This window comes from Cyprinodon tularosa, unplaced genomic scaffold, assembly GCF_016077235.1.
Source record: "Cyprinodon tularosa strain WSP-4 unplaced genomic scaffold, ASM1607723v1 ctg236, whole genome shotgun sequence".
In the NCBI taxonomy this organism is placed as follows: Eukaryota; Metazoa; Chordata; class Actinopteri; order Cyprinodontiformes; family Cyprinodontidae; genus Cyprinodon; species Cyprinodon tularosa.
The window spans coordinates 374,669-402,632 of record NW_024038883.1 but is presented as its reverse complement, the minus strand read 5'-3'; the positions used below and the strand labels follow the sequence as shown (position 1 = coordinate 402,632).

The 27,964-nt window shown below is 44.6% G+C and overlaps 2 protein-coding genes across 5 annotated transcripts in view; one reads left to right on the top strand and one right to left on the bottom strand.

Annotated features, from left to right (window-relative positions):
• Positions 1–263: 263 nt before the first annotated feature.
• On the bottom strand, positions 264–19,927 carry taf1c (TATA-box binding protein associated factor, RNA polymerase I subunit C). 3 transcript variants are annotated; one of them, XM_038287158.1, is made up of 15 exons: positions 19,510–19,926; positions 15,406–15,517; positions 15,125–15,174; positions 14,704–14,802; positions 14,561–14,628; positions 14,239–14,474; positions 12,785–12,901; positions 12,594–12,711; positions 12,449–12,520; positions 12,228–12,369; positions 11,883–12,008; positions 11,629–11,806; positions 3,223–3,360; positions 1,969–3,104; positions 264–912 (listed from the first exon to the last, which is right to left on the bottom strand). In XM_038287158.1, the coding sequence occupies exons 1-15, from the start codon at positions 19,624–19,626 to the stop codon at positions 739–741; spliced, it is 2,883 nt and encodes a 960-aa protein (XP_038143086.1). In that variant the 5' UTR covers positions 19,627–19,926; the 3' UTR covers positions 264–738. The 3 variants fall into 3 exon arrangements, with proteins under 3 accessions (XP_038143086.1, XP_038143087.1, XP_038143088.1); XM_038287159.1 differs by having other exon boundaries at positions 11,629–11,737; XM_038287160.1 differs by lacking the exon at positions 15,125–15,174 and having other exon boundaries at positions 19,510–19,927.
• A 1,540-nt stretch (positions 19,928–21,467) lies between these two features.
• LOC119784891 (WD repeat-containing protein 7) overlaps positions 21,468–27,964 on the top strand; it is a 152,084-nt gene continuing 145,587 nt past the window's right edge. For both annotated transcript variants that reach the window (XM_038287157.1, XM_038287156.1), the window contains exons 1-4: positions 21,468–21,623; positions 23,939–24,110; positions 25,443–25,549; positions 25,629–25,707. In XM_038287157.1, the coding sequence (XP_038143085.1) occupies positions 23,952–24,110; positions 25,443–25,549; positions 25,629–25,707 (345 nt within the window). In that variant the 5' untranslated portion in view covers positions 21,468–21,623; positions 23,939–23,951. The remainder of the gene's footprint in view (positions 21,624–23,938; positions 24,111–25,442; positions 25,550–25,628; positions 25,708–27,964) is intronic.

Sequence of the window (27,964 nt, the reverse complement as noted above, 5' to 3'; positions counted from 1 at the left end):
GCCCCGAGCAGATCTGGTAGCTAAAGCGGCCTGCAGGCAAAACAGCAACAACAAGCAGGAAATCTGGAACTGACAGAATTTATGCTTTTCTGGACGAATCAGAGAATCTCCAATAAACTTCAGCACAGATTTATTTTCCTTTTTCTATTTCAATATTCTATTTGAACAGTGATAAAAAGTCAGGACTCAAAGGGAAGATCTATTTTGACCCATTTCTGACCTAAACATTGTTTTCCTGGGATCATTTCCATCATCATCATCATCATCATCATCATCATCTCAGGCAGATTTTTAGGCTTTTAGCCAGAACCTGATCTGCTGTTAGATACCAGCGTTAGTCGACATGGCAGCAAAATCCAGCAGGATTTCCTCCTAAACTAAACTCTCTGCTCTCTCGTGGTTAAACGGTCCGTCTGACGCTGATCAGACCTTTTCTGATCCCGTTCTAACCAGCCTGCAAAGGGGAACAGCGAGTCCGGAGTCGGTTTTTATCGTCAGGCACACGTTCAGCTGTGGATCCAGTGAACTTTGGCTTCTGCACCTTAAACAGGAATCAGCTCTCAGAGCCAAACAGACAACAGAGCCACCCGAGTCCTACCGCAGCAGCCGGACGCCATTCTGCCTCCTCCGCCGTCGGGTCCGACCATCAGCGCGGTCCGTTTCAGCGTCCAGCTCCGTTTCAGAGGTGAAAAAATATATAAATCCCCGAATAATAAAAAAACCAAAGAGCAGTTCCAATCAGAATCCCATCCGAGACTTCTTCCTTTTGGGCTGGGACGCCTGTGATGGCCCCCGCTGGCTCTGTGAGGCCTGGGAGGACGGCAGAGACCCGGGGCTCGGTCTGAGGGAACCGGACTGGGAGCCGGGGAACCAGGAGGAGGGGAGCGGCTCCTCGCTCTGCGGCGGCGCGTCCTGTGAACACAAGAAACAGAAGCAGTCAGTGGAAACGGCGTCCGTTTGTTCCAGACAGTCAATGTTTGGTTCAGTTCTCTGACCCACAGGAGGGACCCTGCCTTCAGTACAGGTGTTCTGTCAGGTGAGCATACCAGTCAGACCAGCATACCCATAGTCAATACCAGCTTTTCCCTTTAGTTTTGAATGCAATATAGACTTCAAAATACATCAAAGTGCGTGTATCCCTTTAGTCATGTACAAAAAATAATGCAATTACTTATTGGTGTTTTTTTATCACCCTCAATAGTTTTTTTCCGTACAAAACTAAAGAGATAAATGCAAATCTGACATCTTGGGCATGCAGATTAGCTATGGGTATGCTGGCCTGATGGGGCATGCTGGTCTGATCCACCAATCAGATGATCTTTCTTGCTTCCTCATCAACTATTGAGAGAAACTAAATGCCTCGGCTCTGCCCCCTGCTGGAATAAATGAGATCCTACAGCAGACCCACTGGGAGCTCTGGTTCCAGATCAGTGGTGTGCCACCTGATCTTCTAAAAAAATGGTCCAAAGTTGAGAGGACCGCGGCAGGCAGCGGAGCTCCGAGGGTAACCACAGACATGGCTACCGTTAGCCCGTCTGCAGCAGCCAGGGCTAACGTTAGCCCGTCTGCAGCAGCCCTCTCTCTGCATAGCCGTGTGTGAAGGACCGCTGGCTCTGATGGAGGTTTGATTGTTTTATTTATTTAAAATGTTCATTTGATTTCTGTTTATCTGACTGAGTTCATCATTATTCCTCCACTAAATGAAAAAAGTCATAATTTATTATTATCTAGAGACTATTAATAACAGGAGGTGAAATGCAGCCCTAGTAATCGCTGCATCCAGCAACCACGCTCTGAGCTGACAGTCAGGCTATTGCTGCTCCTACATTGTTAATGTTCTTTGTGTCGTTCTGATCATGTGAACGGAGGCAGAGAGAATCGAACAGATTAAAGTTGGACGGATTCCTGTTTAAACAATCGTTTTCAGCGTTGACCTTAAAAAGCAGAGCGCTTTCTCTCCTTCCTCACCTGCGTTCCCCACACGGAGCTCAGGAAGTCGTCCTGCGGCCTCCAGCTCCTCTGATTGGCTCTCGGGGTCTGGGGGGTGTTTGGTTGGGTTGGGAGCAGGGGACGGGGCCTGCTGGGAGTGTATTTCTGAGGTGTGGTGGTCCGGATGGGGTCTGGGGTCGCCGTAACGGGAAGCGTGCGGTCTTCCTCGCTCTGCAGTACCGCCCCATCTTCTTCGTCCGACAGCGTGCCCTGGCTGACGGCGGAGGACCAACCCGTGGACTCGAACGGGTCGTCCAGGTCCGTCTGGTAGCTGACGGACGAGGTGAAGCTGCCGCTCAGCTGGAAGCGGCGGCCCTCTGCCCTCCGCGCCTCCTTCTGCATCCTCCTCTTCCTCCTCAGAGCGTCTGCCTTCATCTTCCTGTTTGTGCCCAGCTGGTCTCGCCACCACGCCTGCCACTCTTCCTCTCCCCGCCACGCGGCCGTCAGCCGGTCGCTGAGGGCGTCTGTCCAGGCCTCTGCGTTCACCAGAGCAGGAACTGTTAAAGGTACTTTAATGGAGGCAGAGTCGTTCAGCAGCAGCGAGCGCCGCCTCATGCAGCCCTTCATTTCCCGCCTCAGCGGCTCGTCCAGCTCGCCTCCTGCATCTCTGTCGGCGGCTTGCAGCAGACCGGCAGTTTGGACCACAAAGTTCTGCGGCCTGACGGTCTCTGGGTTCTGACCCGTCAGCCTGAGCTTCTGCAGCCAGAGCTTCCAGGTCTCAGCAGTGGAGCTGCTGATGGTTAGTGGCGCCTCCCAGCAGGAGCTGCGATCCACTTCCTCCCCGCCACAGACCTCTGCATCCAAACCCGGTTCGTCGTTGAAGGCGACCGGCATCTTCTTCCGAGTCCCACTCTCGTCCTCCGCCCCCTCCGTGGAAGAATCCAAACACACAATCCTGTCGGGCGTTTCTGGCGCCGCTGTGATGATGTCGCCATGCCTTGCTGGGTCGGAGACCTGAACCTGTTCTGATGTCTGCGCCTCCGGAGCTCCGGATTTGTCCTCCGCCGGCGGGCGGCGCTCCAGGATCTGATAGAAAATGTCTCCCACCTCCGTCAGCTGCAGGACGCACAAGCTGAAGTCCTCAGCTCCGCCTTTCTTCTGGAAACACGTCAGACCTGAAAACGTAGGATCAGGCTCTTAACCGCACTCATCTTTAGTTGAATGTATGAACAACAAACAAACGCAGCTTTAGCTCCACCTGAGGTGCCGTCAGAGACAGAAAGCTGAGCTAACCTGCAGCGGGGGAAGCCAGTCTTTGGGCCGCGGCCTGCTGGCGGTGGGGGATCTGGACGGGGAGGTGTGTCAGACTGTCTGTGGGCCTGAGGAGAGCCTGGGGAGCGCCGCGGCTGGAGCACGCCTCCAACCGACCTCCTGAACAGACGAGAACAGAGAAGTTCAGTTCTTCCTTCTAGTTAGAGTTGCTCAGGTTATCCTGAGCTATCTCTATAGTTCTGCTGCTATAGGCTTAGACTGCTGGAGGACATAGGGACCCCTTTTTCATCATTCTGCTTCATTCTATCTCTTTTTTCCTCAGATTCTAGATGTTGGAACTCTGCCTGTTTCTCAGTGTTTAGTTTTCCTCAGCAAACCAAACTAACTGGATGATCTGATCCAAGGCTACGTTCACACTGCAGAAATACGATTTTTTTTGCGTGGTCGTTAGCATTTCCAAATATGTGTGACCCGTATGTGATCTCCTGTGTGAACTGCATTCATAAAGCTTAAGTCTCCCGCATGCGCAGTAGAGAACGCAATGACGTCACAGGCCAGCGTGTTCAGTGTTTACGAAGGTAAACATGGACGGTAGCGCTGGAGCGCATCTAGCGATCTTTCCCAGCCTTAAAAATTCAAACTTTTCAAGACGGTTAAACGTAACTACTGCTCTCCGCATCATCGTTCGCCATAGTTGTTCAGTTTCTTGCTGCTTCTTCATAGCAAGACGCAGAATAGTGATAGAATAGTTTTGTCGGGTATTAATGGCGTTCAGATCGGATGAATGCGACCCGGCTGTTCAGACACACAGCTCGCATTTGAAAAGATTGGATTCTTATCGGATTCATTGGAATGAAATCGGATCCGTGTTGTTCAGACTGTCATGAAACGATCAGATCCAGGTCGCGAATGGGCAAAAAAATAAAAATATATCGGGTTTAGGTCCCTTCAGGCTGCTGTGTGAACGTAGCCTAAATGACAGGTTCAAGGCTCGCTTCTGGAAACGTGAACCTCATCGGTTCCATGATCATTTCCGCAGGATCCTTTTCTGGAACAGTCGATGACAGACCCTGACATTTACCCCATTTACACCACCCTTAAAAAAACGATCCATCCCAGACAGGTCAGAGCTCGGCCTGGTTAACTGATCCGAGCTCGGTTCTGACAACTGTTTACACATCACTCCATCTCGGTTCCTCCCCTCCTAGTGACGATCTGCGGTATTACTGCCAGTATTGAAGGAGGAAACCAAGCAGTTGGTGGCGGTAATGCACCAAAAGTTGTTTGCCAACCGCCATAAAACACAAGAAGAAGAAGACGAAGAAGGAGGGAATCAAGCAAATCAAAATGACGGCGCCCGTCACATTCAGAAAGTTATGCTTGATTATAGCCGGGTTTCAGTCACGTGATGATTATGACGCGGCCAGGGGGCGCGATTTCAGATGGAGGGCAGGAAGTCTATGAAGTTAGTGTAAACACGGAGGAATCCGACTTCCGGTTTGCCATGCGGACAGGGTAGACGTAGCAACGAACTGCTCCAGAACAATTCAACCTTTTAACTAAATTCGCCCCACGGAAAGTTAATTTTGCGTCTCCCAGCGATACCAAAACATCTTGAACTGTGCTTTTGTTCAATTATTCACTAGTAATGGCCAGCAAAAGCGCGAAAGGAGGGAGGAAAGAGGATGCTAGCTTAACGCTGGAGGCTATCACCGCACTGCTTCAGCAGCATAGGGAGGATCTGAAATCCGAGTTCAAATCTTCTGCCAACATGCTTAGCTCCAAGCTAGACCAGATGCGGCAGACCCTGGAGGAACAAGCAGAGCGAATCTCCTCCTTAGAACTCGCTACAGAGGATCTGAGCCAGCGAGTGGCTAACCTCGAAGACTCGTGTGCTGCTCTCCGTGAAGACAACGCCAAGTTAAAAGACAAAGTCACTGACCTGGAGAGCCGCAGTAGACGACAGAACATCCGCATCCTCGGTCTCCCTGAAGACACTGAAAGTGGGCGCCCTACTCTTTTCTTTTCCAACCTTCTCTGCGAACTGCTCGGGAAAGAGGCGCTCCCGACCCCACCGGAGCTCGATAGGGCGCACCGTTCCCTGGCAGCTAAGCGACCCGCGGGACGTCCACCTCGCTCGGTTATCCTTCGCCTGCACCGATACCAGACCAAGGACCTCATTATCCGGGAAGCCGGGAGGAGAGGAACGCTGGACTACAAAGGTGCATCTGTTCGTATTGTGGAAGACTACAGCCCAGACGTCCTGGCCCGACGCGCGGAATATAAGGATGCAATGGCGGAACTCTACAGGCGGGGGTTGAAGCCGGCTCTTCTCTTCCCGGCCCGTCTTCGTATTACGCAACCCGGCGGTGCCAAAAAGTTTCTGGGCTCGGTGGAGGAGGCGCAGCAGTTCATCAAGAGGCTCCCGAAACCACCAGAAGACCAATAAAGGAGCAACGCTGTACTGAGAGTTCACTACATAAAAACAGGCGGGCTGGTTTTCTTCAGGGCGCAGTAGGTACTGTAAATACAGCCTGTTAACTTAACATATTATTATTATTTTTTTTTTACAAATTGACCTATTCTGGCCATCCCTTTTGTTGGTATTGGACTTTATGAATGAAGGAGCAGCTCTAATAACACCGGTTTGTTCTGTCCCAATAGTGTCGGGAGCCTCCTTTTATCTGGTGTGGTAGCTTAATTTTTTTTTATTATATTTTTGCCACATTACTATTTTCCCTTGGTGTGCTCGGTGGCCAGTAAAGTACAAGATAAATATTTACGTTGGGGTGGGGGGGTTTTCTATTTCATGCCCACTAGGAGCAGTTGTTGGTTTTATATTGACAGCTGTTTTTTCTTTTTTCTGCTAATCTGAGGTTGTTGATTACTGGAAGATTCGATTTTTGAGAATGTTAATTTTGAAGAGCTTGCTGCCATGTTGTTGTTTGTTTGTTTTTTGTTCGGCAGCTGTTTACGTTTGGAGGGGGGGCTTAGGGGGGAGGCTAAGGTCACAGCCGGGGGTTTCGCATAGTGCTGTAACTGTTCTTTACATCTTTTTTTTTTTTTTTTTTCTCAATCTCTGCCTGCCATACTGTTATTATACCTATCAAAGTAAAATAGCACCTAAACTTTGAGACCATGAGTCGGTATTTAAAATTTCTAAGTTGGAATGTTAAAGGTTTAAACCACCCAGTGAAGAGAAGGAAGGTTTTCTCTCATATTAAACGATTTAATATAGATGTGGCATTTCTTCAAGAAACTCACATCAGGAGCTCGGACGGAGGTCGTCTTCTGACATGCTGGAGGGGACAATGTTTTCATTCCCATTTTCAGGTTAAGTCACGAGGGGTCTCCATACTTATCAGCCAGAATACTCCGTTTGAGGCCGATAATGTGGTGGCTGATAAACACGGCCGATTTATAATGGTGAGTGGGAAGCTGCACGACACTCTGGTTGCTTTGGTCAATGTTTATGCTCCCAACATCGATGATGAGAACTTTAAGCAACTATTCTCTTCATTACCAGACCTCAATAAATACTCACTGGTCCTCGGGGTTGATTTCAATTGTTGGCTGGACCCAGCTTTGGATCGCTCATCCCTTAAAAGCAATGCCATAAGCAAGTCTGCATCAGTTATACAATCCTTTCTATCTGAGTATGGGCTATGTGATGTGTGGCGAACTCTAAATCCCAATAAGAGGGACTACTCATTCTTTTCACATGTACACAAAACATATTCAAGAATTGACTACTTTATCATGGATGCAAAATGGCTACAGCAGATACGTTCCTGTGACTACCAAAGCATAATTATTTCAGACCACGCCCCACTCACTATGTCCCTGTCCCTTCCCCATCTTCCCCTAAGAACTGGACAATGGCGTTTTAATTCAACTCTGCTGTCAGATGAAAACTTTGTAAAGTTTATTCAAGGCGAGATACGTTTCTTTTTTGCTACCAACTCCTCCCACGAAACCTCCAGCCTCGTGGTATGGGATGCCTTTAAGGCCTACATCAGAGGCCAGATTATTGCTTATTCAGCAAAAATTAAAAAACAAGCCACCTATGAACAGAACAACCTAACGCAGCAAATCAAAGAGATTGACATAAAATATGCTTTGAATCAATGTCCAGAACTGTTTAAAAGACGGGTTGAACTTAAAACAAGGCTTGACCTATTGACAGCACACTCAGCCGAACGCCTGCTTTTACATAACAAATCTAAATTTTATGTGCATGGTGACAAACCTGATAAACTGTTAGCAAACATGCTCAAGGGTTCTAGGGCAAGGCAAACTATCTCCAGAATTCGAAAACAAGACGGTAATGTAGTCACAGACCATTGTCAAATTAATGATGCATTCAGGGACTTTTATGAGGAGCTTTACAGCTCACAATTACAAACCAATTCTAACATGACTGATGATTTTTTAGCTAAGCTTCACATTCCTGTAATCTCACCAGAATTTAAAAATAGGCTGGATGAACCTATTTCTCTTGAAGAAGTATCCCTAGCAATAGCCTCAATGCAACCTGGCAAATACCCAGGACCGGATGGTTTCCCTGCAGAATTTTTCAAAAAAAATTTCAGATTTACTCTCTGTGCAGCTCAGCTCTACTTTTAGTGACTGTTTTAAACATGGATCCCTTCCCCAATCCTTCTACGGAGCTTGTATCACACTTATAAAAAAAAGGCAAAGATCCAGTGGAATGCACCTCTTACAGACCTATCTCCCTCTTAAATACCGATGTGAAAATTCTGGCCAAAATTCTTTCCCGTAGACTTGAAGCGGTTTTACCCTCAATTATTTCCAATGACCAAACAGGCTTCATTAAAGGTCGGCACTCATATTTTAATATTAGAAGACTGCTCAATATCGTTTATTCTAGTGCCACGGATTCGGCTGAGTGTGTGGTCTCTCTGGATGCCGAAAAAGCCTTTGACCGGGTTGAGTTCGACTATCTATTTGCGGTCCTTAACAGATTTGGCTTCGGAGGAAACTTCATTTCATGGATTAAATTATTATACCAGCAACCGTCTGCCACAGTTCGTACCAACCTTCAGATCTCAAAACCATTTAAATTACAAAGAGGCACCCGTCAGGGATGCCCTCTTAGTCCCCTGCTTTTCGATCTGGCCATAGAGCCCCTTGCCATTGCACTTAAAACCAGTAAACAGATATCCGGCATTTGGAGGAATGACATGGAACACAAAGTGTCGCTTTATGCAGATGACCTTCTACTTTTTATTTCCAAACCATCAACTTCATTGCCTTCTGCTCTCAATATATTTAGCCAATTCAGTCAGATTTCAGGGTATAAGTTGAACCTTACCAAAAGTGAGCTTTTCCCCATAGGTAATGAAGTTAGCATGTCAGACTTTGCTAACCTGCCATTTAGAATTGAAAGACAAAAATTTACATACCTTGGTATCACAGTGACAAAAAAGCATAAAAATTTGTTTAACGAGAATTTGATTAAGCTGTTGAACCAAGTGAAGGAATCCCTCACAAAGTGGACACCCCTCTCCATGTCCCTTGTGGCACGTATCAACTCAATTAAAATGAATATACTGCCCAAATTTTTATACCTTTTTCAGGCATTACCTATTTGTATTCCTAACACTCTTTTTCATGAGCTAGACTCAATTTTTTCATCTTTCATCTGGCAGGGTAAACGCCCAAGGCTTAATAAATTACAACTCCAAAAACCAAAGCCACAAGGGGGGTTTACCTTCCCCAATTTTCAGTTCTATTACTGGGCTGCCAATCGTAGATGCCTAGTGTTTTGGTATTTCTATCATAATCGAGGGGGCTGTCCTGACTGGGTGGCTATGGAGCTACGCAGTGGTAACAATTTGTCCATCCCGGCCGTTCTGTGTTCCCCACTCTCACTCTCCACATCTAACCCTACTTTAAACCCAGTAGTGAAACACTCGCTGAAAATATGGGGCCAGTTCAGGAAATACTTTAAACTCCACGATTTCTCCTTCTTAAGTCCAATTGCACTTAACCATTTTTTTAAACCATCTGTTCAGAATGGGGTGTTTCTACAGTGGCAGCAGAGGGGACTTACTTACTTTAAGGACTGTTTCATTGGGAAAAAATTGGCATCCTTTGAGGAACTTAGCAAAAAATGTGGTTTACCTAAATCCCATTTCTTTAGATATTTACAAACCAGAAACTTTATTCAGTCTCACTTCTCAGGCTCAATCTCTCTGCCAGAACATACACTGTTGGAAACCATCCTATCACTGAACTCAACTTCTAAAGGGCTGGTTTCATGGCTTTATAACAAAATGTTCACAATGAAAGAGACCTCCACACTTAAACTTAAAGCCTCATGGGAAGAGGACTTGAATATGACCATAGCAGATCAGACATGGGACTCTATACTTAAACTGGTGAATACCTCATCTCTATGTGCGCGCCATTGCCTCATTCAGTTTAAAGTAGCACATAGAGCCCACCTCTCCAAATATAAACTATCCCGTTTCTATCCAGGAGTCACCCCTTACTGCGATAAATGCAAAACTGCTGTGGCCACACTGGTCCATATGTACTGGTCCTGCCCCGCTCTTGGTCATTTCTGGACAGATGTTTTTCATACAATGTCCGGGTTGGCGGGAGTGGTGATAACACCTGGCCCTCTTCTGGGTCTGTTTGGTTTTAGTGGTGAGGGGTCACCTTTACCGGCCTCTAAGCGGCAGGCACTGGCATTCTGCTCACTGTTAGCGAGGCGCACAGTTCTAACCAGGTGGAAGGGTGCGGCTCCTCCAACTCACAAACAGTGGTTATGTGACATCATGTCATGTCTGAAACTGGAAAAAATTAAATGTTCTATCCAACATTCAACTGGTAAATTTGAGGAGATATGGGGGCCCTTTCTTGACTCATTCCAAAACGCAAAATAATGCCCCGGGTTATTTATAAAAAAATAAATAAATAAATAAAAAATTCAATAAAATGTGTTCTGTCTCAGTAAGGGATAAGAAAGTGCAGGAGTGCGCTGACCTCTTGGTAGTGACCTGGGTGGGCTGATTGGGATTTTTATTTTATTTATTTTTTTTTTTGTAGGGATTGTTTTTGCTGCATTTGTTTCTATATCTTGTTGGATAACTATATATATATTTTTTGTATTTACAAACTGTATGTATAAAAGGAATACTCAATAAAAAGACAGTGATTAAAAAAACATGGAGGAATCCCGTTACCATGAGCCCGTATTGTATGGAGTTAGAGCCTGTTTCAAGACACAGATACAAGGAGTTGATTGACAGATATGTTGGATGTGACCCGTACCTCATGAAGATGAGTGAGTTTTCGGTGGACCTTAAAGATTTGCCGACAGTGGAGGCCGTTGACATAACGAACTATCTGGTCCTTCAGACGTCGTATTACACCAAACAGCAAACGAAGGCCTATAAAAGTATGGAGGCACATAAACGCACCAAACGTCTCCACGACGATCATCGTTTAGTCTTTGCCAGGGTGAGTGTTTGTTCTTATATTGTTTTATGTGTTAAAAGATGCTACCGTTAGCAGTAGCGGCTAGCCTCACAGTTGTTTATGTCCATATTAGACTACCGGTAACTTATTAATCATTACTAAGTAAATGAGCATTTAACGACAACCTTATGCTATAAAAACACAAGCACAGAAAAAAAGTTAGCTAGCTAACATAACGTTATAGCTTATCTCCAACGAAGTGGTCACTGCAGACACGGGCATTGGCAGACTCTGCTCCTTCAGATCGCAGACGTAGGTTTAGAATCCATTTTTTTCGTTGTTTTTCTGTGAGCTTTTTACACTTTTCACCTTTATGAACAACAATCTTTGGTACTTTGTAAAAGCTCTTTTCCTTTTCTCGGTTCCGATGATTGGAGCAGCCGTAAACTACACAAAACAAAGGCATTATTTCAGACGGCAGATCCTCAGCTACTTCACTTCCTGCCCTCCATCTGAGTTTCGCGGCGTTGCAAAGCAGGACTGTGACGTCACGTGAAACCAAGCTATTATCATCCCAGGTCGCACCACACTGTTCTGAAGCCCTCATTTAAAATGTTGCGTGGAGAAGATTTCAATTGTTGTTTATAGTTGTTCTTCTGTTTTGTGTTGGTTGGCAAGCAACTTCCAGAGGGGCATTACCGCCAACTAGTGGAATGGAGTGTGAATCGCGATGTGCAGCCAGACGGAGATGACGCGTTCTGCTCATGCGCTCGTTATCAGAGAACCGAGCCGAGCCCACCTCTGGAACTGGTCTGCAGTTAGCTCGGTCCGGTTCAGTTTGCTTCCATTTACACACCATAAGTTATCTCAGTTACTGAGCTTGGACCGGTCTCGGCACGGTTTTTCAAGGCTAGTATAAACAGGGTAATAGCCTGCTCTTAGGCCCCTCCCACTAAAAGTAAGCCACTGCTGACTCACCCGAGTATTGCAGCAGTGTGATCTCCTGAGAAGAATGCGACCCGAGCAGAACCTTAGCGGTCTCCCCCATCCTCCGGTCTGAGGCGACGTGGCAGAAAAGGGGCGGGGCCTGCATCATGTGATCACACTTGAGCATGGGAACGCAGGGGAAGCGCTCGTCCATGACGTAGGCCGAGTGCTGGAGGACAAACGGGCAGAAAATCAGACTCTGCTGGGGATTCTGCAGGATGGACCGAAGCAGGGCCGCGACGTACCTGCGTGGCGACCAGGTGATGGAAGGTGTTCACGTCCCCCAGGTAGCGGCACAGCAGGAGCCGCTCTCCACTCCTGCAATCGGAGGTGCTGCTGATCCGGAACAAAGTGTGGTGGGCCCCCGATACCTGTGGAGGACAGATCTGTTCTAAAGCGAGCAGGTATGGCAGCGGCGGGTCCTGCATTCTCCCGATAAATCGGCACCAGAGAAAAATCAACCCTGGTTACGAGTTCGACACCAACTGGATCTGCTGCTGACCCGGGTTCTAGCTCATGTTCTTCAGCTGCGAACGTTTGAATCAGCCAGAAAGGATCCATCAAATCTGTCTGGTTGCTCATTTTCCCACCTTGGCTCTGAAGTCTGTTAGCTCCGCCCCCGTCCTGTCTGCATACACCATCACCCTCGGGTGGGCGGAGAACTCACACCATCTCCATGGCGACTTGGCATTGAAGTACAAGTTGCTCTCTTCTGTTCGAACCTTCTGCAGCCTGGTGGGGGGAAAGTAGGAGTAAGTTAACCTCTGACCTGCCCTGGGATCTGGCCTGCAGGGGGGGGGGGGTCCCTCACCCTTTCCCAACCGTCCAAAGGTTGGCAGCTCCGCTCTCACTAACCACCAGAACTTCACCTAGAACATGAGGGCTGGCGAAACGGAGAAGGACGTTAACTTCCCGGCTTCCTCAGAGGGCTGCGTGGAGCTCCTCTGGCGGCCCACCTGACGCTGACGCAGGTCGCAGCGGCTTCCGCGTCCACCACCTGCAGCAGGCACGGCTGCTTCCTCTCACCGAACCTCCAGACGCCGCAGTGGTAATCGGAGCGCACGGCGACGCAGCCTGGAGGACGACAGAAACACGGTCAGCCGTCGGCAAAACCTGCGGAGGCGGACCGTCTGTGAAACCCACGTACAGTCGCCGAGGACCGAGCCGCAGCTGATCTGTCGGACGGGGGCCCTCAGCTGGAAGCTCACCGGCTCAGCGCTGCTGGCGTCCATGCAGGAGTTCTGCAGCGCCACCTTGTGGAAGTCTGGGGTGTTGCGTTAAGAATGGTGCCTTAATGCAGTTTTTATAAGACTGAAAGGCACTAGGGCTGAAATGAGCAACTATGATTAATGAATTATTAATAATTATCAGATAACTTGGTAATGCATTAGATCGTTACCTAAAGTGATGGTTCAGACTGAAAACAGGTGGTTTGCTCAAATAAATTACCTCCTAACAGCAGCAATTAAGACAAAGGCAATTTATTCACACTTTTCATTTCAAATTAAAGCTATTTTACATATAATAATGAGAATGCTTCTGCATTCCTATCAGTCTGAAATGTTTTTTTCTTTTTAAATTATCTTTTTAATCAGGCAATTAATCAATCAACTGACTATTAAAATGATCAACAGAATTCAAACTTCTGAAAGTTCTTTAAATCTGAAATGATTCCATCCTGTTCAATAAATGATCAGTGTTTTTAATTCAGAGTAATTTTCATGTGAATGTGCTTTACTGGAGGCATCCATGTTTGTCAAAGAACACTACTGCCACCTACTGGTTAGTGACGTCACGGTGCGGTATCGGCTGTTGATCAAGTCCCAGTGCTGTATCTGGTGTTTGTCACAACGCGCTATTATCCAAGTCATCTTGAAAACATTCTTCTTCCAAATGTTGGCTACATATTACGGGTTTTTTCTCTGGCCAGAAGTTCGATGGCAAATCCTCCCTCTTCAAGTTGGCGATCCAACGACCAACCCGTCCGTGGAGGATCAGGAATCAGAAAGGTGGAATAACTCTTTTCTTTTCACTTTTACCCGATGTATTCCAGCATCCAGCTGCCATGCACGTGGGCATTGTCAGTTTCACTATAGCTCTGGTGAATTTCAATGGTGAAGTCCTCTGGAAATCTTCAATATTTGTTGTTGATTGCAGATGTGTCTAGTAGTTCCCATTGATTTAGCTTGTAAAGCGGGGAGAATGGCGCTAGGCTTACCGCACCGTGACGTCACTGCCGGAAGATGGCAGGAGGGAGGGGCTACTATATTTGGGCAAAAATGGCCGCTCCCAGACTCAGTGATCACGATGAAAATGATTATTGTTATTTTTTTTACTGATTAACGATAGATTCATTAAATCACAGCGAACATATTGATTATTTCTCACGCCTAAAAAACATATTTTAGGTCCATCAGGTTAGAGCAGTAAATAAAGGAACCACGCTGACGTCTAAATGCTGACCAAACCGCCGTCGTTCCATTTTGACATTTTTCCAACATCACCGCTCCCTGATTGGTTGCAATCATGCTTATTTTTCTCACTAAACTCCTAAGAGGCAAAATAATGAAAACCCTGTGAATGGCGTGATGTTTAGGATACGGAGGCGGTCCATTCCCAGGCCTCCAGGGTACAGCAGGCAGCCCTCGCTCTGTGAGAAAGGGACATAGGCCAGGGCGCCCCCGGTGGATCTCTCTGAGAACTGCATGCGCTCCCTTTGCTCCGTCAGCTCCTCGTAGAGCAGCGAGCCCAGCAGCTCCAGAGGAACGTCGTGCACGACGTCCGACATATGGCTGGAGAACCTTTCGAGACTTCTGCTGGGATACGAGACGGGACACCTGGGGACAGAAACCAACCGCCTCAGAAACCAAACGCTCCGAACAACGGGAACATTTTCAGCACAGAAGGTTTGGGTTCTGCTCACGGTTTATACTTCAGCAGATCGATGTAACTCTTGGTCCTCCACATGTTGACCGAACCCTGACGATATTTCTGCAAAACAACAGAGGAAGAAGAAGATGAGATAAAACCTTCCAGACGTTTCACAGACAGATAGATGAAAATCACCTCCTTCTTCTTTGCTTTCTTGAAGTAGAAGTTTTCCCCCAGGACCTCACTGGTGCACCTGAAGGCATCTAAACCATCGTCTATGAAGAAGTTCTGCAACTGAATACAGAGCGAAGCCTTCAGTGGCTTATTACAGAAACGCCGAGACGACGTCCAGCCGCCAGAACATTCCCACACAGGTCAGCAAACTCAGGAATCTGATCTTTTCCCTGATCACTCAAACGTCTCCCATCAGTCATGTTAGCAACACTCTTCAGAGTGGATCTTTCCTGCACCAACAGAGCTAGATTTACAGGCTAAAAGAGCCCAAACATTCAAACAAAACCAGGCCAGAAGAAGCTGGTTTCCCTGGAGACGGCTGGCAGCCATGGTAACACTGCCTTATCTATCTATGGGCTCAAGTCAAATTAAAGTTCCTCACATGTGACAGGAAGTCCATTGGATCTGGAGGCATCAAATATTCTTGGAAAGCTGAAGGAAAAACAGACGGATCAGATGGGATGAGAAGCTCAGCAGCTCCGTCGGTTCATTAAATGCCTCCATTAAATGAATCATCAGAAAATCAGGCAGGAACTTATTTTAAAAGTTTTAAGCAAAGCTAAATACTGAGCCTAATGAGCTAAACATCAGAGGAGAAATAAAAACGAATAAACTTTGTCAATAACTGCAGTTTGGATCAGAACCAAGCCGCCGTGGGCTCACCTTTCCTGGGAGACAGCAGGGGAACCGGCAGCGGCTCCGTCTGACGCCATACCTCCCCATCAACCCGCCGTCTGGATGTAAAGGTCCAGCTGGAGAGAGGGCCACTGCCGCCCTGCAAGTAGAACCACGTCAGTTAGAATGGTTGATGATCATCAGCGGCGGGTCGGTCCTCCAGGGCCTTAGATCCATCCCCGCCGCTTCCCTCCATCACTTCCTGATTAACTGCTCCTCCTTTCAGGGAAGAGATGCTGGAGCCTCTGGTTTACATCCAGCATGTTTGTAGAACTATGGCCCAGTCCAAGTTCAAACATAAATGAAACTGATCATCTGTAGTAGTGATGCTTAATGAGGCGTCATGAAGCCAAACTGTATTGATTCGATCTCACAGAATACTGACACCTGCTGGACATTTAAAGACACTACAGGCAGCTGATTGGACAGAATAAACGGAATTGATTTGATGACCTGGAACAGAGGTCACCAACCCAACCTGAGCCATACTGGACCGAAAAAACAAAAAAATAAATCTGTCTGGAGCCGCAAAAACGTAAAAGTCTTGCATCAGCCTCGTATGGCAACACAGGCTCTCAGTGTATCAGTCCAACATAAAAAATGATTATCTGGGCTTAAATATAGATTAATTATTAATGATTAATTGTTTATTCTGATGTCAAAAATCCAAACAAAAATGTGTGAAAATCTAAGAACTATCTGGCAGAAAGACCTTGATACAGACATTGATGATGCTGTGTGGGAAAATATTATATCAAACGTGGGAGGGGCTACAAGGGATGCAAGAAATAAATTTATTTACTACAAAATTGTACATAGGTATTATTTTACACCAAGTAAGTTATGTCGAATGGGTTTAATAAAGGATAACAAATGCTGGAAGTGTAATAAAGAGGTTGGCACATTTCTCCATGCATTATGGGAGTGTCCCTTGATAATGCCCTTTTGGAAGGAAGTCTTGAAAAAATTGGACCACTGGCTTAGTCAACCTCTACCAGAGTCTGCACAATTTTGCCTTTTAGGAGACAAGTCATTGATGCCAGAGGGCTTCCCAACAGCTGAAGGTAGAGTAATGATGACAGGTTTTCTAGTAGCAGCTAGAATTATTCTTCGTAAATGGAAGAGCCCACATAGACCAGAAATCAAGGAATGGCTTCAACTTATGTCAGAGACAGCTGCTTATGAGGTCATGATTTCTAGGGTGCAGAAAGAGCCACGTAAGGCTAGCCAAGCATGGGTAAATTTTGACTACAGTGTTGGTAAAAATTCTTAGGGGATTTGTGGGGTGATGTATGCTGTGAGTATGAATATGTGCATTTCTATATCTATGAATAGGTAACTGATAAGTGCTGTCATGTTATGTGTTGCTGCCGATGTTTGTGTTTTTGTTGTTGAATGTCATCTGTTTGTAACTTATAAAAGAAAAATAAATAAAACTTCCATCCATCCATCCATCTTCCTCCGCTTATCCGGGGTCGGGTCGCGGGGGCAGCAGCTTAAGAAGGGAGGCCCAGACTTCCCTCTCCCCAGCCACTTCTTCCAGCTCTTCAGGAGGAACCCCAAGGCGTTCCCAGGCCAGCCGAGAAACATAGTCCCTCCAGCGTGTCCTGGGTCTTCCCCGGGGCCTCCCCCCGGTGGGACGTGCCCGGAACACCTCACCAGGGAGGCGTCCAGGAGGCATCCTAAACAGATGCCCAAGCCACCTCAACTGGCTCCTCTCGACGTGGAGGAGCAGCGGCTCTACTCCGAGTCCCTCCCGGATGACCGAGCTTCTCACCCTATCTCTAAGGGAGAGCCCAGCCACCCTACGGAGGAAACCCATTTCGGCCGCTTGTATCCGCGATCTCGTTCTTTCGGTCATGACCCAGAGTTCATGACCATAGATGAGGGTAGGAACGTAGATCGACCGGTAAATCGAGAGCTTCGCTTTTTGACTCAGCTCTCTCTTCACCACGACGGACCGGTACAGTGCCCGCTTCACGGCAGACGCTGCACCAATCCGCCTGTCGATCTCCCGCTCCCTTCTTCCCTCATTCGTGAACAAGATCCCAAGATACTTAGACTCCTCCACTTGGGGCAGGACACCCCCCCTGACCCAGAGAAGGCACTCTACCCTTTTCCGGCTCAAGACCATGGCCTCGGATTTGGAGGCACTGATCCCCATCCCGGCCGCTTCACACTCGGCTGCGAACCGATCCAGCGAGAGCTGCAGATCACGACTTGATGAAGCCAACAGGACCACATCATCTGCAAAAAGCAGAGACGCAATCCTAAGGCCACCAAAACGGATCCCCTCAACACCTTGGCTGCGCCTAGAAATTCTGTCCATGAAGGTAATGAACAGAATCGGTGACAAAGGGCAGCCCTGGCGGAGTCCAACTCTCACTGGAAACGAGCCCGACTTACTGCCGGCAATGCGGACCAGACTCTGACACCGGTCATACAGGGACCTGACAGCCCGTATCAAAGGGCCCTGCACCCCGTACTCCCGGAGAACCCCCCACAGGGCCCCCTGAGGGACACGGTCGAACGCCTTCTCCAAGTCCACAAAGCACATGTAGACTGGTTGGGCGAACTCCCATGCACCCTCCAGGACCCTGCTGAGGTTGTAGAGCTGGTCCAGCGTTCCACGACCAGGACGGAAACCAAATAAAACTTTATTGAAAAAAAAAAAGGTTTATTCTGGAGTAAATGTCACATCATGTGACTTCTCTGCTTTGGTGCTTTAAGTTTACATTCCATTACAATAATAATAATAAATAACAATATTAAATTTGGTTGCATAGATGGAATTATAGAAACAAAGAAATCCGATTTTTGATGTTATTTTTATTTTTAGGATTTGGGGAAAGGAACAAAGTTTGCATCCCTGCATCAGAGCGCGGAGTTTGGAGATGCTACTTCTACTTCTAAAATCTATCTTTGCACTCCTCTAGTTTATCCAGAAGTTCTGCAATCAAACTTTCTAATGTGTCTTTTTATTATTTGACAGCTTCTCATTAAAAACAAACATGCAGGCAATCCTTCCTCATTGGTAATGAAAGCAAATGATTTGCTTTGTATGCCTGGCGCCGCGCAGCAAGACACGTTTCAGCGTGGTGTCGCACCGTGTTGCAGGCTATCACGCAAATCTTTGTTGACAGGAATGTTAAAATCTATTAGACAAACCTTTACAGCATTAGAAACATAATGAATGTCTGTTTGACCTCCTGCACGCCACAGTAAAACAAACTAAAGAAATTATTTTATCCATTTTTTTAAAAAGCCACAAAGGGGGGGCCATTAAAGAGCCGTGGGTTGCTGACCTCTGACCTATTACAATGATATAATTTAGGTTATTGTAGGTTTAAATTGTATTATTTTATATCTATGATTATATTGAAAATATCTGAAATATTTAGATGCAGCCAATAAATAATGTAAACGTAATCAAAATTTTAGGGTAAAATGTGAATCAGGATGTTTGTGGATTAGGATTTTAAATCAATAAGTTCAGTAAAAACATTAATTAAACTGAGAGTCAATTTGAAATTAACTTTAATCCAGATAAGCTGAGTGAAAACTGAGAGGAAAAGGAAAATTAAAATACTCCTAATCCTTTTAGGCTCCAAAATCCTTGATAATTTTAATGATAAACCGCAAAAGATGAGACATTTATTTTTAGCAGATGCATCATGTTGACAGAAACACAGTTTAGTTTAGGTGTTGTCTTCTCAGTTCAGAGGGGCCCCTGCCTGTCTTTGCCCAGGGCCCCTCATTTCCTAACTCCGCCCCTGTGTTAAAGGCTGCAGGTGGAGCCTTTAGTTTACATCCAAGCCTGTTTGAATAACAATGGCCTAGTCCAAGTACCAACATGAATGAAGCTGATTATCTGTAGCAATCCTCAACATTTAAATGAGGCTAGAAATTTAAATATTAGCTGTTTTATTTTCCCAGATGATCAGCAGGTTAATCATCAAACTTTGTTTTTATATTTATTTCAGCACAGAATGAAAAGTTTGAACAATTAATCATTTTCCAGAACAAGTCTAAGAGTTTCTGACCCTAAAGCTGTAATTTTAAAGACTCAGCCTGATCCTTAGGTTCTCCCACCTGGGCTGAGACTCCTCCATAGGCGCCCCATCCTCCGCTGCGGCCTCTGGGCAGCTGCTCCGGCGGCCCGCGGTTATAGAAGGACGGGAAAAGTTTGGGAGGAAACTGATGATCCATCCTTACTGTCCTGGAGTCTCCGAGTCCATCGTGTCCATCGGGTGTCTGTGCGGCAGAACAAGTCCAGACATGTTGGACCTGCTAGCTTAGCTGATGGTTAGCAGAAAAAAACCCAGTTTCTCCTCCCAGAAGCAGCGAGACGCTAAACTGGGAGCTGCTGGTTTATCCTGGGAGCTAAAACAGACCGAATGGTCCCAATAAAGAAGACAGGTTAGGTTATTAAACAGGAAAACTCTGCTGTGACGAGCTAAACACGTGCTGCTTATCCCATATGCTGAGCGGAAGTCAACAGCGACGACTTCCGGTTGGTTGGTCGAACAGGAATAACCAGAGCAGACCCCGCACCGACAGCTTTCGTGGGCGCTGACGTGATGTGGCGGCGCCATCTTGGGGCGGTCAACACCTCCTCTCTGCGTTAAAGAGGAAATTAATCAATTTTGATCAACTTGAAGTCACTGAATATTGAACTAATTTTCACTTTTTTTTTTTTGCTAAAAACAAACAAATAGTTCAGTTTATTTAGATATTCTGAGTGGAGTTAAGAGTAACATGACACAACATTTAAAAATAGAATACAGTACATTAGGTGGCGGTATACACCTATAAGTTGTTTACAATCTGCCAATTAAACGACAGAGCTTTACGTATAAGTACAGGAGCAGTGAAAACAACACCTATCAACGCTCTTTTAGTCGAGACTGGAGAAACTCCACTGGAAATGTGAAGAATGAAATTAGGTTCAATATATTAGATGAAAATTAAAAGTAGTATGGATGAAAATGTAACTTCAACAATTCTACAAACTTGTTGGGAATATTCTAAGTTCCATAATAATTGATTTGGATGGGTTATAAGCAAATTGATTAAAGAGTTTGGATTAGAGGATAAGGAAGTAGCACAGTTTAATCCAATCAGTGTTATCCCTCCATGGCTATTTCCTGAGATAACTGTAGACATGAGACTTATTAAAATTAAAAATGATTGGAATTTAAACGAAATAGGGATAAAGACTGATATATATATTTAAGAAACTCATATTATAATTACCTTAAAATATATTCAGATGGTTCTAAGAATTTAAAAGGGTGTGTGGGATTAGGAATATATGTACCAGAGTTCAAAATACACATTTCTAAAAGAATTTCAGATCAACTATCTGTTTTCACAGCAGAGATGGTGGCAGTTATACTGAGTTTCCAATGGGTGGAGGAAGTCAGACCAGACAGGGTGGTGGTATGTATGGATTCCAAAGCAGTTTTAGAAAGTATTCAGGGAGGAGGAAATAATAGGAAAGATTTAGTATTAGAAATTCAGCACAGTTTATTTAGATTATACAGGGGTGGCATTGATATTTGGTTCGGTTGGGTATCAGCGCATGTATGAAGGATAAAAAGTGCCAAAATTAAATAAATAAATACAGTATTAAATAAATAATTAAATGTGTTAATAATTAAATAAATGTGGAATTAAATAAATAAATGTGTCATTCATTAATTAAAACCACGTTACTAATATAAAGTGCCACAATTAAATCAATAAATATAGCGATAAACAATTAATTAAATGTTAGATTAGAGTAGTTGAAAGGACAGGCCAAGAATGGAGTCTTAAAGGATTATTGGGAAATAAAGGAAATACAAAGGATATTTATAGATTAAGGAAAGCAGTATTTATTTATCTTCAGAATACAAAATTAAAAAATAGAATTTAATAGATGTAAAACAATGTTGCTACACACTCATGAACAGTAGGTGGCGGTATGCACCTTAAAGTTGCTTGCCATCCGCCATGATAGAAAAGAAGAAGAAGAAGAAGAACTAAGTGACAGGAGTAGGATTTTATTGTGAAAGGAACCGGAAGTGAGTGATCAGCTGACCTCTCCTGTCTGTTTGCTAACAGAAGCGGCGCAGAAATATCGCTCGGTTTGCTTTAGATTGTCCGTTTTTGTTAAAATCTCCCATTTTGTCGGAGATGTCCCAGTAGGACGTCAGATTCCGGTAGGTCCGAACACTTTCTGTCTGCGCGTGTTTTTAGCCGTTAGCTGTTAGCGATGCTGATGTCCGATAATGGGAACAGCTAGCTACTCGGTTTAATGTTTTTATTTCCCAAATAATTAACGCCTGTTAATCTGTCTTTAAGCTAATTTCCTGCCGTAAATTCTGACCGAATGACCTGAGAGTTGGATTATTGAGATTAGCTGCGATGTTGCAGCTCGGTGATGGTTTCTGCAGACACCCAGTCCTCATTAGTGAAACACAGAAACCGCTGATGTCTGAGTTTCTTCGGTATATTTGATGTTTTTGATCAGTCTCTGATGCTGCAGAACTGAACCAGATGAAACATCTCATGGTTCAGCTTCTTATTCCTCCCAAACAGCAATAATCCATTTATTCCTTTGATCTGAGGCTGGATTAGCAGTGAAATCTCGCTCCAGATTAAGTCAGGGTTGAATTAAATGCTGATTTCGTCATAGAGTAAATAGCAGGCTCTTTATTTTAGTACAGAGTATGGCTGAAATAATTAATCGGATGAATCAAATTAATCGCTTATTGAAATAATCGTCTATAAACTAATTTAGTAATCGATTAATTGTAAACTGGAGCATAGAGACTAAAACCTGCCTTTAGCGGACAGAGACTCACTTAGAGCAGGAATTATACCAAGATTATAAAAATATGTAAACATTTGGCGTTAAACATAAAAAACATCTCTGTCTGTCAATCTGCTCTATAATCCAGTTTTAGTTTCACCTGCTTTAATTTAATAAAAATCTTTAAGGAACCTTTTGCTGTCTGATTATTAATCAATTCATGGAAAAAATAATCAACAGATTAATCAATGTGCAAAATAATCGTTATTTGCAGCCCTCGTACAGAGACCATGTAGTTAGTGATGCTGTCATCATGATATCTGGATTATAAACACAGATGTTGGATTCATAGAGAGATGCAGGTTTTGGTATAAATACAACTGTGAGAGATGAATTTCAATTCTATTCAGTGTATTTCTATAGCTCCAATTCACATCATGTCATCTCAGGTCACTTTCCAGTTCACCAGATCATCCAGTCAGATTGATTCAAAGTTTTCTATCTAAGGAAAACCAGCTGATTGCATCGACTCATTGACTCTTCAGCAATCCCTCACACTAAGCATGCTTGTAGCGACAGTGGAGAGGAAAAACTCCCTTTGAACAGGAAGAAACCTCCAGCAGAACCAGGCTCAGTGTGAGCGGCCATCTGCTGAGGCCGACTGGGGTTCAAGGAGACAGAAGCAGACATAGAAAAAGAAGCATAGATACAAAAGGCAACTGTCAACCAGCTCCACAGGCGGCCCCGTCCAGGAAACACACAGCCAGGCAGACGAGCTCCGAGCCAGCTCCCATGTCAGAGGATGAAGAGAGCACATCCAGTTAGTCACAGTCAGAGAAACAGGACTACACTGGAAAACAGGCCAAGCTCCAACATCTAGAAACAAAGGTGTTGATGGCAGCAGCACAGCTGATATTTCTCTCCAGGATGGAGTCACAGCCAAACAGGAACAGACCAGATGAAGCTACTATGAGAAAAAGCAGAGAGAGCAGAACGTTAGAGATTGAACTAACAGATTCTGCAGAGTGGGAGAATAGAGATAGAATGAAGCAGAATGATGAAAAAGGGGTCCCTATGTCCTCCAGCAGTCTAAGCCTTTAGCAGCAGAACTATAGAGTTGGTTCCACAGGAGAGGAGCCTGAGAACTAAAAGATCTGCCTCCCATTCTACTTTTAGAAGTTCTAGGAACCACTAGTAAACCTGCAGATTGAGAGTGAAGTGCTCTGTTAGGAACATAAGGAACAATCAGATCTCTGATATCAGATGGAGCTTGGCCATTTAAGGCTTTATATGTGAGAAGGAGGATTTTAAATTCTATTCTGGATTTAACAGGAAGCCAATGAAGAGAAGCCAGGATAGGCGAGATATGATCTCTCTTTTTAACAAATGGGAAAATGTGACTTTCTCTCAGTCTTAGATGATTTTCACAGCAGAAGCCGCTGAGCTATCTAAGGTAAATATCTTTGGTGCTCACTATGCAGAGTTGCGGTGGGAACATTTAGATTTAAAGCAGGTAGCAGAGATTTGGAGCTCAGGACGAGTCAAAGCGGTCAGATAGAGTCTGATCTAAAGTCTGTAGAGATTCAATCAAAGCACCTGATTAATCAGAGCGTGGCAGATTGATCGTGGAATCTGTCCTCCTTCTACCTGGTCATGGGTTCCTGAGTTAGAGGCAGCGCTGGCGATGCGATCCACCATCTCTTTGTTTGTTTCTGCATCCAGATACGCCAGCATCATGTCGGGGAACAACCTGGTCTTGCCCATCGTGCTGTGGGGGCGCACGGCTCCCACCCACTGCATCAGCAGCCTGCTGGTGATGGACGACTTCAGCACCATCATCACGGGCTGCCATGACGGACAGATCTGTCTGTGGGACATGACGCCGGAGCTCCAGGTGGGAACCATGATGATGATGATGATGATGAGGGTGTGAGCTTCATCTGTCGTTCCCTTTCTCCTCTGATTTTCTTTACATTTTTGGGTTTTTAAGATTCTTTTTGCTCTTTTTTTCATATCTTTTTATTTTCCTTAGCTTTTCTATTGTATCTTTTGTAATACTTTTAAAATTTGCTATTTTCGTTTGCTCCCTTTTTTTTTTTTTACAATAACTTTTTTTATTTAATAATTTTTTTCCCAGATTTGTTTTTGTTTATATTTTTATAGATTTGTATGTCTTTTTAATTTCCTGTTTTAACTTTATTAACACCAAAGGGTTGATTTGTTTTACAGTCAGGAAACATAAGAATGATGCTTTACACACAGTAATAAAATAACATGAAAGTCAAAAAAATATGTTGAAAAAAGTACTGAAGGCTCGACCAATCAGGACGAAGGAAACATCTGAACCTCTGTAGAGATAAAAGCGTTAAAGGAAAAGTCCGGTTAGCAAGGAATAATCAATGGATCTTGAATGATTTAATTAATTTAGTGTTAATCATAAAAAAAATAAATAAAAAAAAAAAGATATTTATCGTCGCGATAACTGAGTCTGGGAGCGGCCATTTTCGCCCAAATATAGTAATAATAAGCCTAGCGCCATTCTCCCCGCTTTCCAAGCTAAATCAATGGGAACTACTAGACACATCTGCAATCAACAACAATTATTGAAGGTTTCCAGAGGACTTCACCATTGAAATTCACCAGAGCTATAGTGAAACTGACAATGCCCACGTGCATGGCAGCTGGATGCTGGAATACATCGGGTAAAAGTGAAAAAAAAGAGTTATTCCACCTTTCTGATTCCTGATCCTCCACGGACGGGTTGGTCGTTGGATCGCCAACTTGAAGAGGGAGGATTTGCCATCGAACTTCTGGCCAGAGAAAAAACCCGTAATATGTAGCCAACATTTGGAAGAAGAATGTTTTCAAGATGACTTGGATAATAGCGCGTTGTGACAAACACCAGATACAGCACTGGGACTTGATCAACAGCCGATACCGCACCGTGACGTCACTAACCAGTAGGTGGCAGTAGTGTTCTTTGACAAACATGGATGCCTCCAGTAAAGCACATTCACATGAAAATTACTCTGAATTAAAAACACTGATCATTTATTGAACAGGATGGAATCATTTCAGATTTAAAGAACTTTCAGAAGTTTGAATTCTGAATATGAGCGACTTTTCCTTTAATAAGTAAAAGAAGATACATTTTTTAAGTTCCTCTTTCTTTTTTATTTCTTTTTCTCTATTCTTTCCTCTTATTTTTTCTACTCCTCCTCTCCAGATCTGTCCCAGAGCGATGCTGTTCGGTCACACCTCCTCCATCACCTGTCTGTCTAAAGCCAGTAACAGCAGCGACAAGCAGTACATGGTCAGCGCTTCAGAGAGCGGGTAGGTTTCCTGACGTCCTCACTGCGGTCTGTGTTCTGTTCCAAAATGTCCGCCTGACGGCGTGTTTCTGTGTTTCTAGGGAGATGTGTCTGTGGGATGTGAACGACGGACGCTGCATCGAGTTCACCAAGCTGGCCTGCGCTCACACTGGCATTCAGGTAAGACCAGGAGTCCCTGATCGTCATGTGGAAACATGCCAAAGAAGTGGGGGCCGTTAGAGGAGGGGGCGGGGCTCCAGAGCTGAGCCCGGTGGGTCTGTTGGAGGGCTACCATGAATGGTCACATATAGGGCTAAAAGATATAGCTTTAACGTGGTCACGTCTCCCAGAACAGATAGCGATGCCACACAGACGGAGCGGAGCTGAAAGGATGGGTATTTCCTGCGAAATGCCGTCGTGGGAACCAATCAGGGAGAGGTTGATGTTTTGATGTAGCGTGAAGAAGTGCAGCCGAGACGATTCAGTCAGAATGGAACAAAGAGAAGATGATGCTGAGAGGATGAAATAAGAAATGATCTGAACAGGTTTGTAGGTGGCTGTTAAAGAAGCCTGTTGGTCATCCTACCTCACGTCACTCACAGACGGCTATGGCAAGCTGTGTTGACATTTATTATCTTGACTGAGTATCTCAGATTTCTGAAATCTGGTTCTTTTACCCATTTCCATTACCATTTAGAAACCGTGCCCAGATTGGTCAGATAACTGCTGAATGCAAATGGCAAAACTGAACGGACCGCGCCAGACACAACCGAACCACGCTGAACTGGTACTAGTTCATCACTTCTAGCTCGGTTCTCTGATAACAAAGAGCGCATAACCACACCGCCTCATCTCCTACCGTCAGCCTCCGTAATCAGGAAGCTTCAGACATTCATAAAAATCCCAGCTTCCCTACCGCGCCGCACGATTTCCAGTGATGATTCTGCTAAGCAGTGGGATGAACCTCAAAGTCTGTCGTTGTTTCCTGCGTCTGGAAGCCCTGATTAGACCATAATTTATCGTATCCACTTCCTAAAACCCGGCTCTGTCAAGGAAATTCACCAAAGGCTGCCTTCTTCACCTGACTCTCAATAAAACCTCCTAAATGTTACGGGCTCCGCCATTTTGGTTTGTTGGTTTACCTCTAGAGAGCAGTAGTACCGTAGATCGCCACTACGAGGCGAGGAACCGCACCAGCGTGACGTGTAAACGGTCGTAAGGAACTAAACTCAGCATGGATCGGTTTATAGAGGGCAGTGGAAATGAGGCTAAAGAACATTAGCAGACCGCGTCATCTCCTGTTTACCGTCAGCTGAATCATTTTGCGTGTTTTCTGCCGTGTCGGACTTTGCAATTCACAGATCGTTTTACCTGTTTACAACTAAAACTTCTCTGCCTATGAACAATAAATGGCATCAAAAGAGTTTGGTGCGACCTGGGATGATGCAGAGACCGAGAAGGATGCCTTCTTCGCTTAACATTTCGCAAAAAACGAAATATCGCCAATATAAACAAACATGAGTTCCTGAATGTTTGCCTAATTCCCGCCTTGGGAGCTGTAGTATCGTGGACGGCCAATAGGAGGTGAGGATCTGTGCTAGGTGTGATCGGTTTCAGGCTAGTCAAAAGGAACATTTCAGACATCGGAAATTAGATTCTTCGTATCTAAAATAAACTTTCTAGATATCTAAAAATGAATTTCAGATCTCCATGCCAATTTAATTTCTATTCAGTTTATTTCTATAGCTCTAATTCACATCATGTCATCTCAGGTCACTTTCCAGTTCACCAGATCATCCAGTCAGATTGATTCAAAGTTTTCTATCTAAGGAAAACCAGCTGATTGCATCGACTCATTGACTCTTCAGCAATCCCTCACACTAAGCATGCTTGTAGCGACAGTGGAGAGGAAAAACTAGTCCTCTTGTTACTAGTCATAATCATTATCGTTCTGTTGAAAGTTGATCTAATTACGTTTGTATCTATAATTACATTCTGTAAGGGCAAATTATTATTTATCTAATATTCCAGTTTAACTAGGATATCTGTAATGACATTTCTACTCATAGAAATCTAGTTTTTAATAATTGGATATCTAGAATGTTTTATTCTAATGGTCGTTATGTCTATAATAGAGATCTGATATTAGAGTTCATCCCTGTCTGGATTCCTTTTTAGATATTAGGAATATTGAGTGTAGAGAGGAAGAATGTTGTTTTCTATTTCTACTTTCATTCTGACCTGAAGGAAATGTCAGATAAAAATATTTATTATTTAAGCTGATAAATGTCTTAAAATGATGAAGATTTCTAGGTATCTGAAACTTGATTTTTACTAGTAGAGTTTAATTTTTTTAATATCCTTAAATTCAGATTCCATTTTTAAAAATGTGATTTAGGAAATCTATAATTATAGTTCTGTCTTTTAGGGATATCGT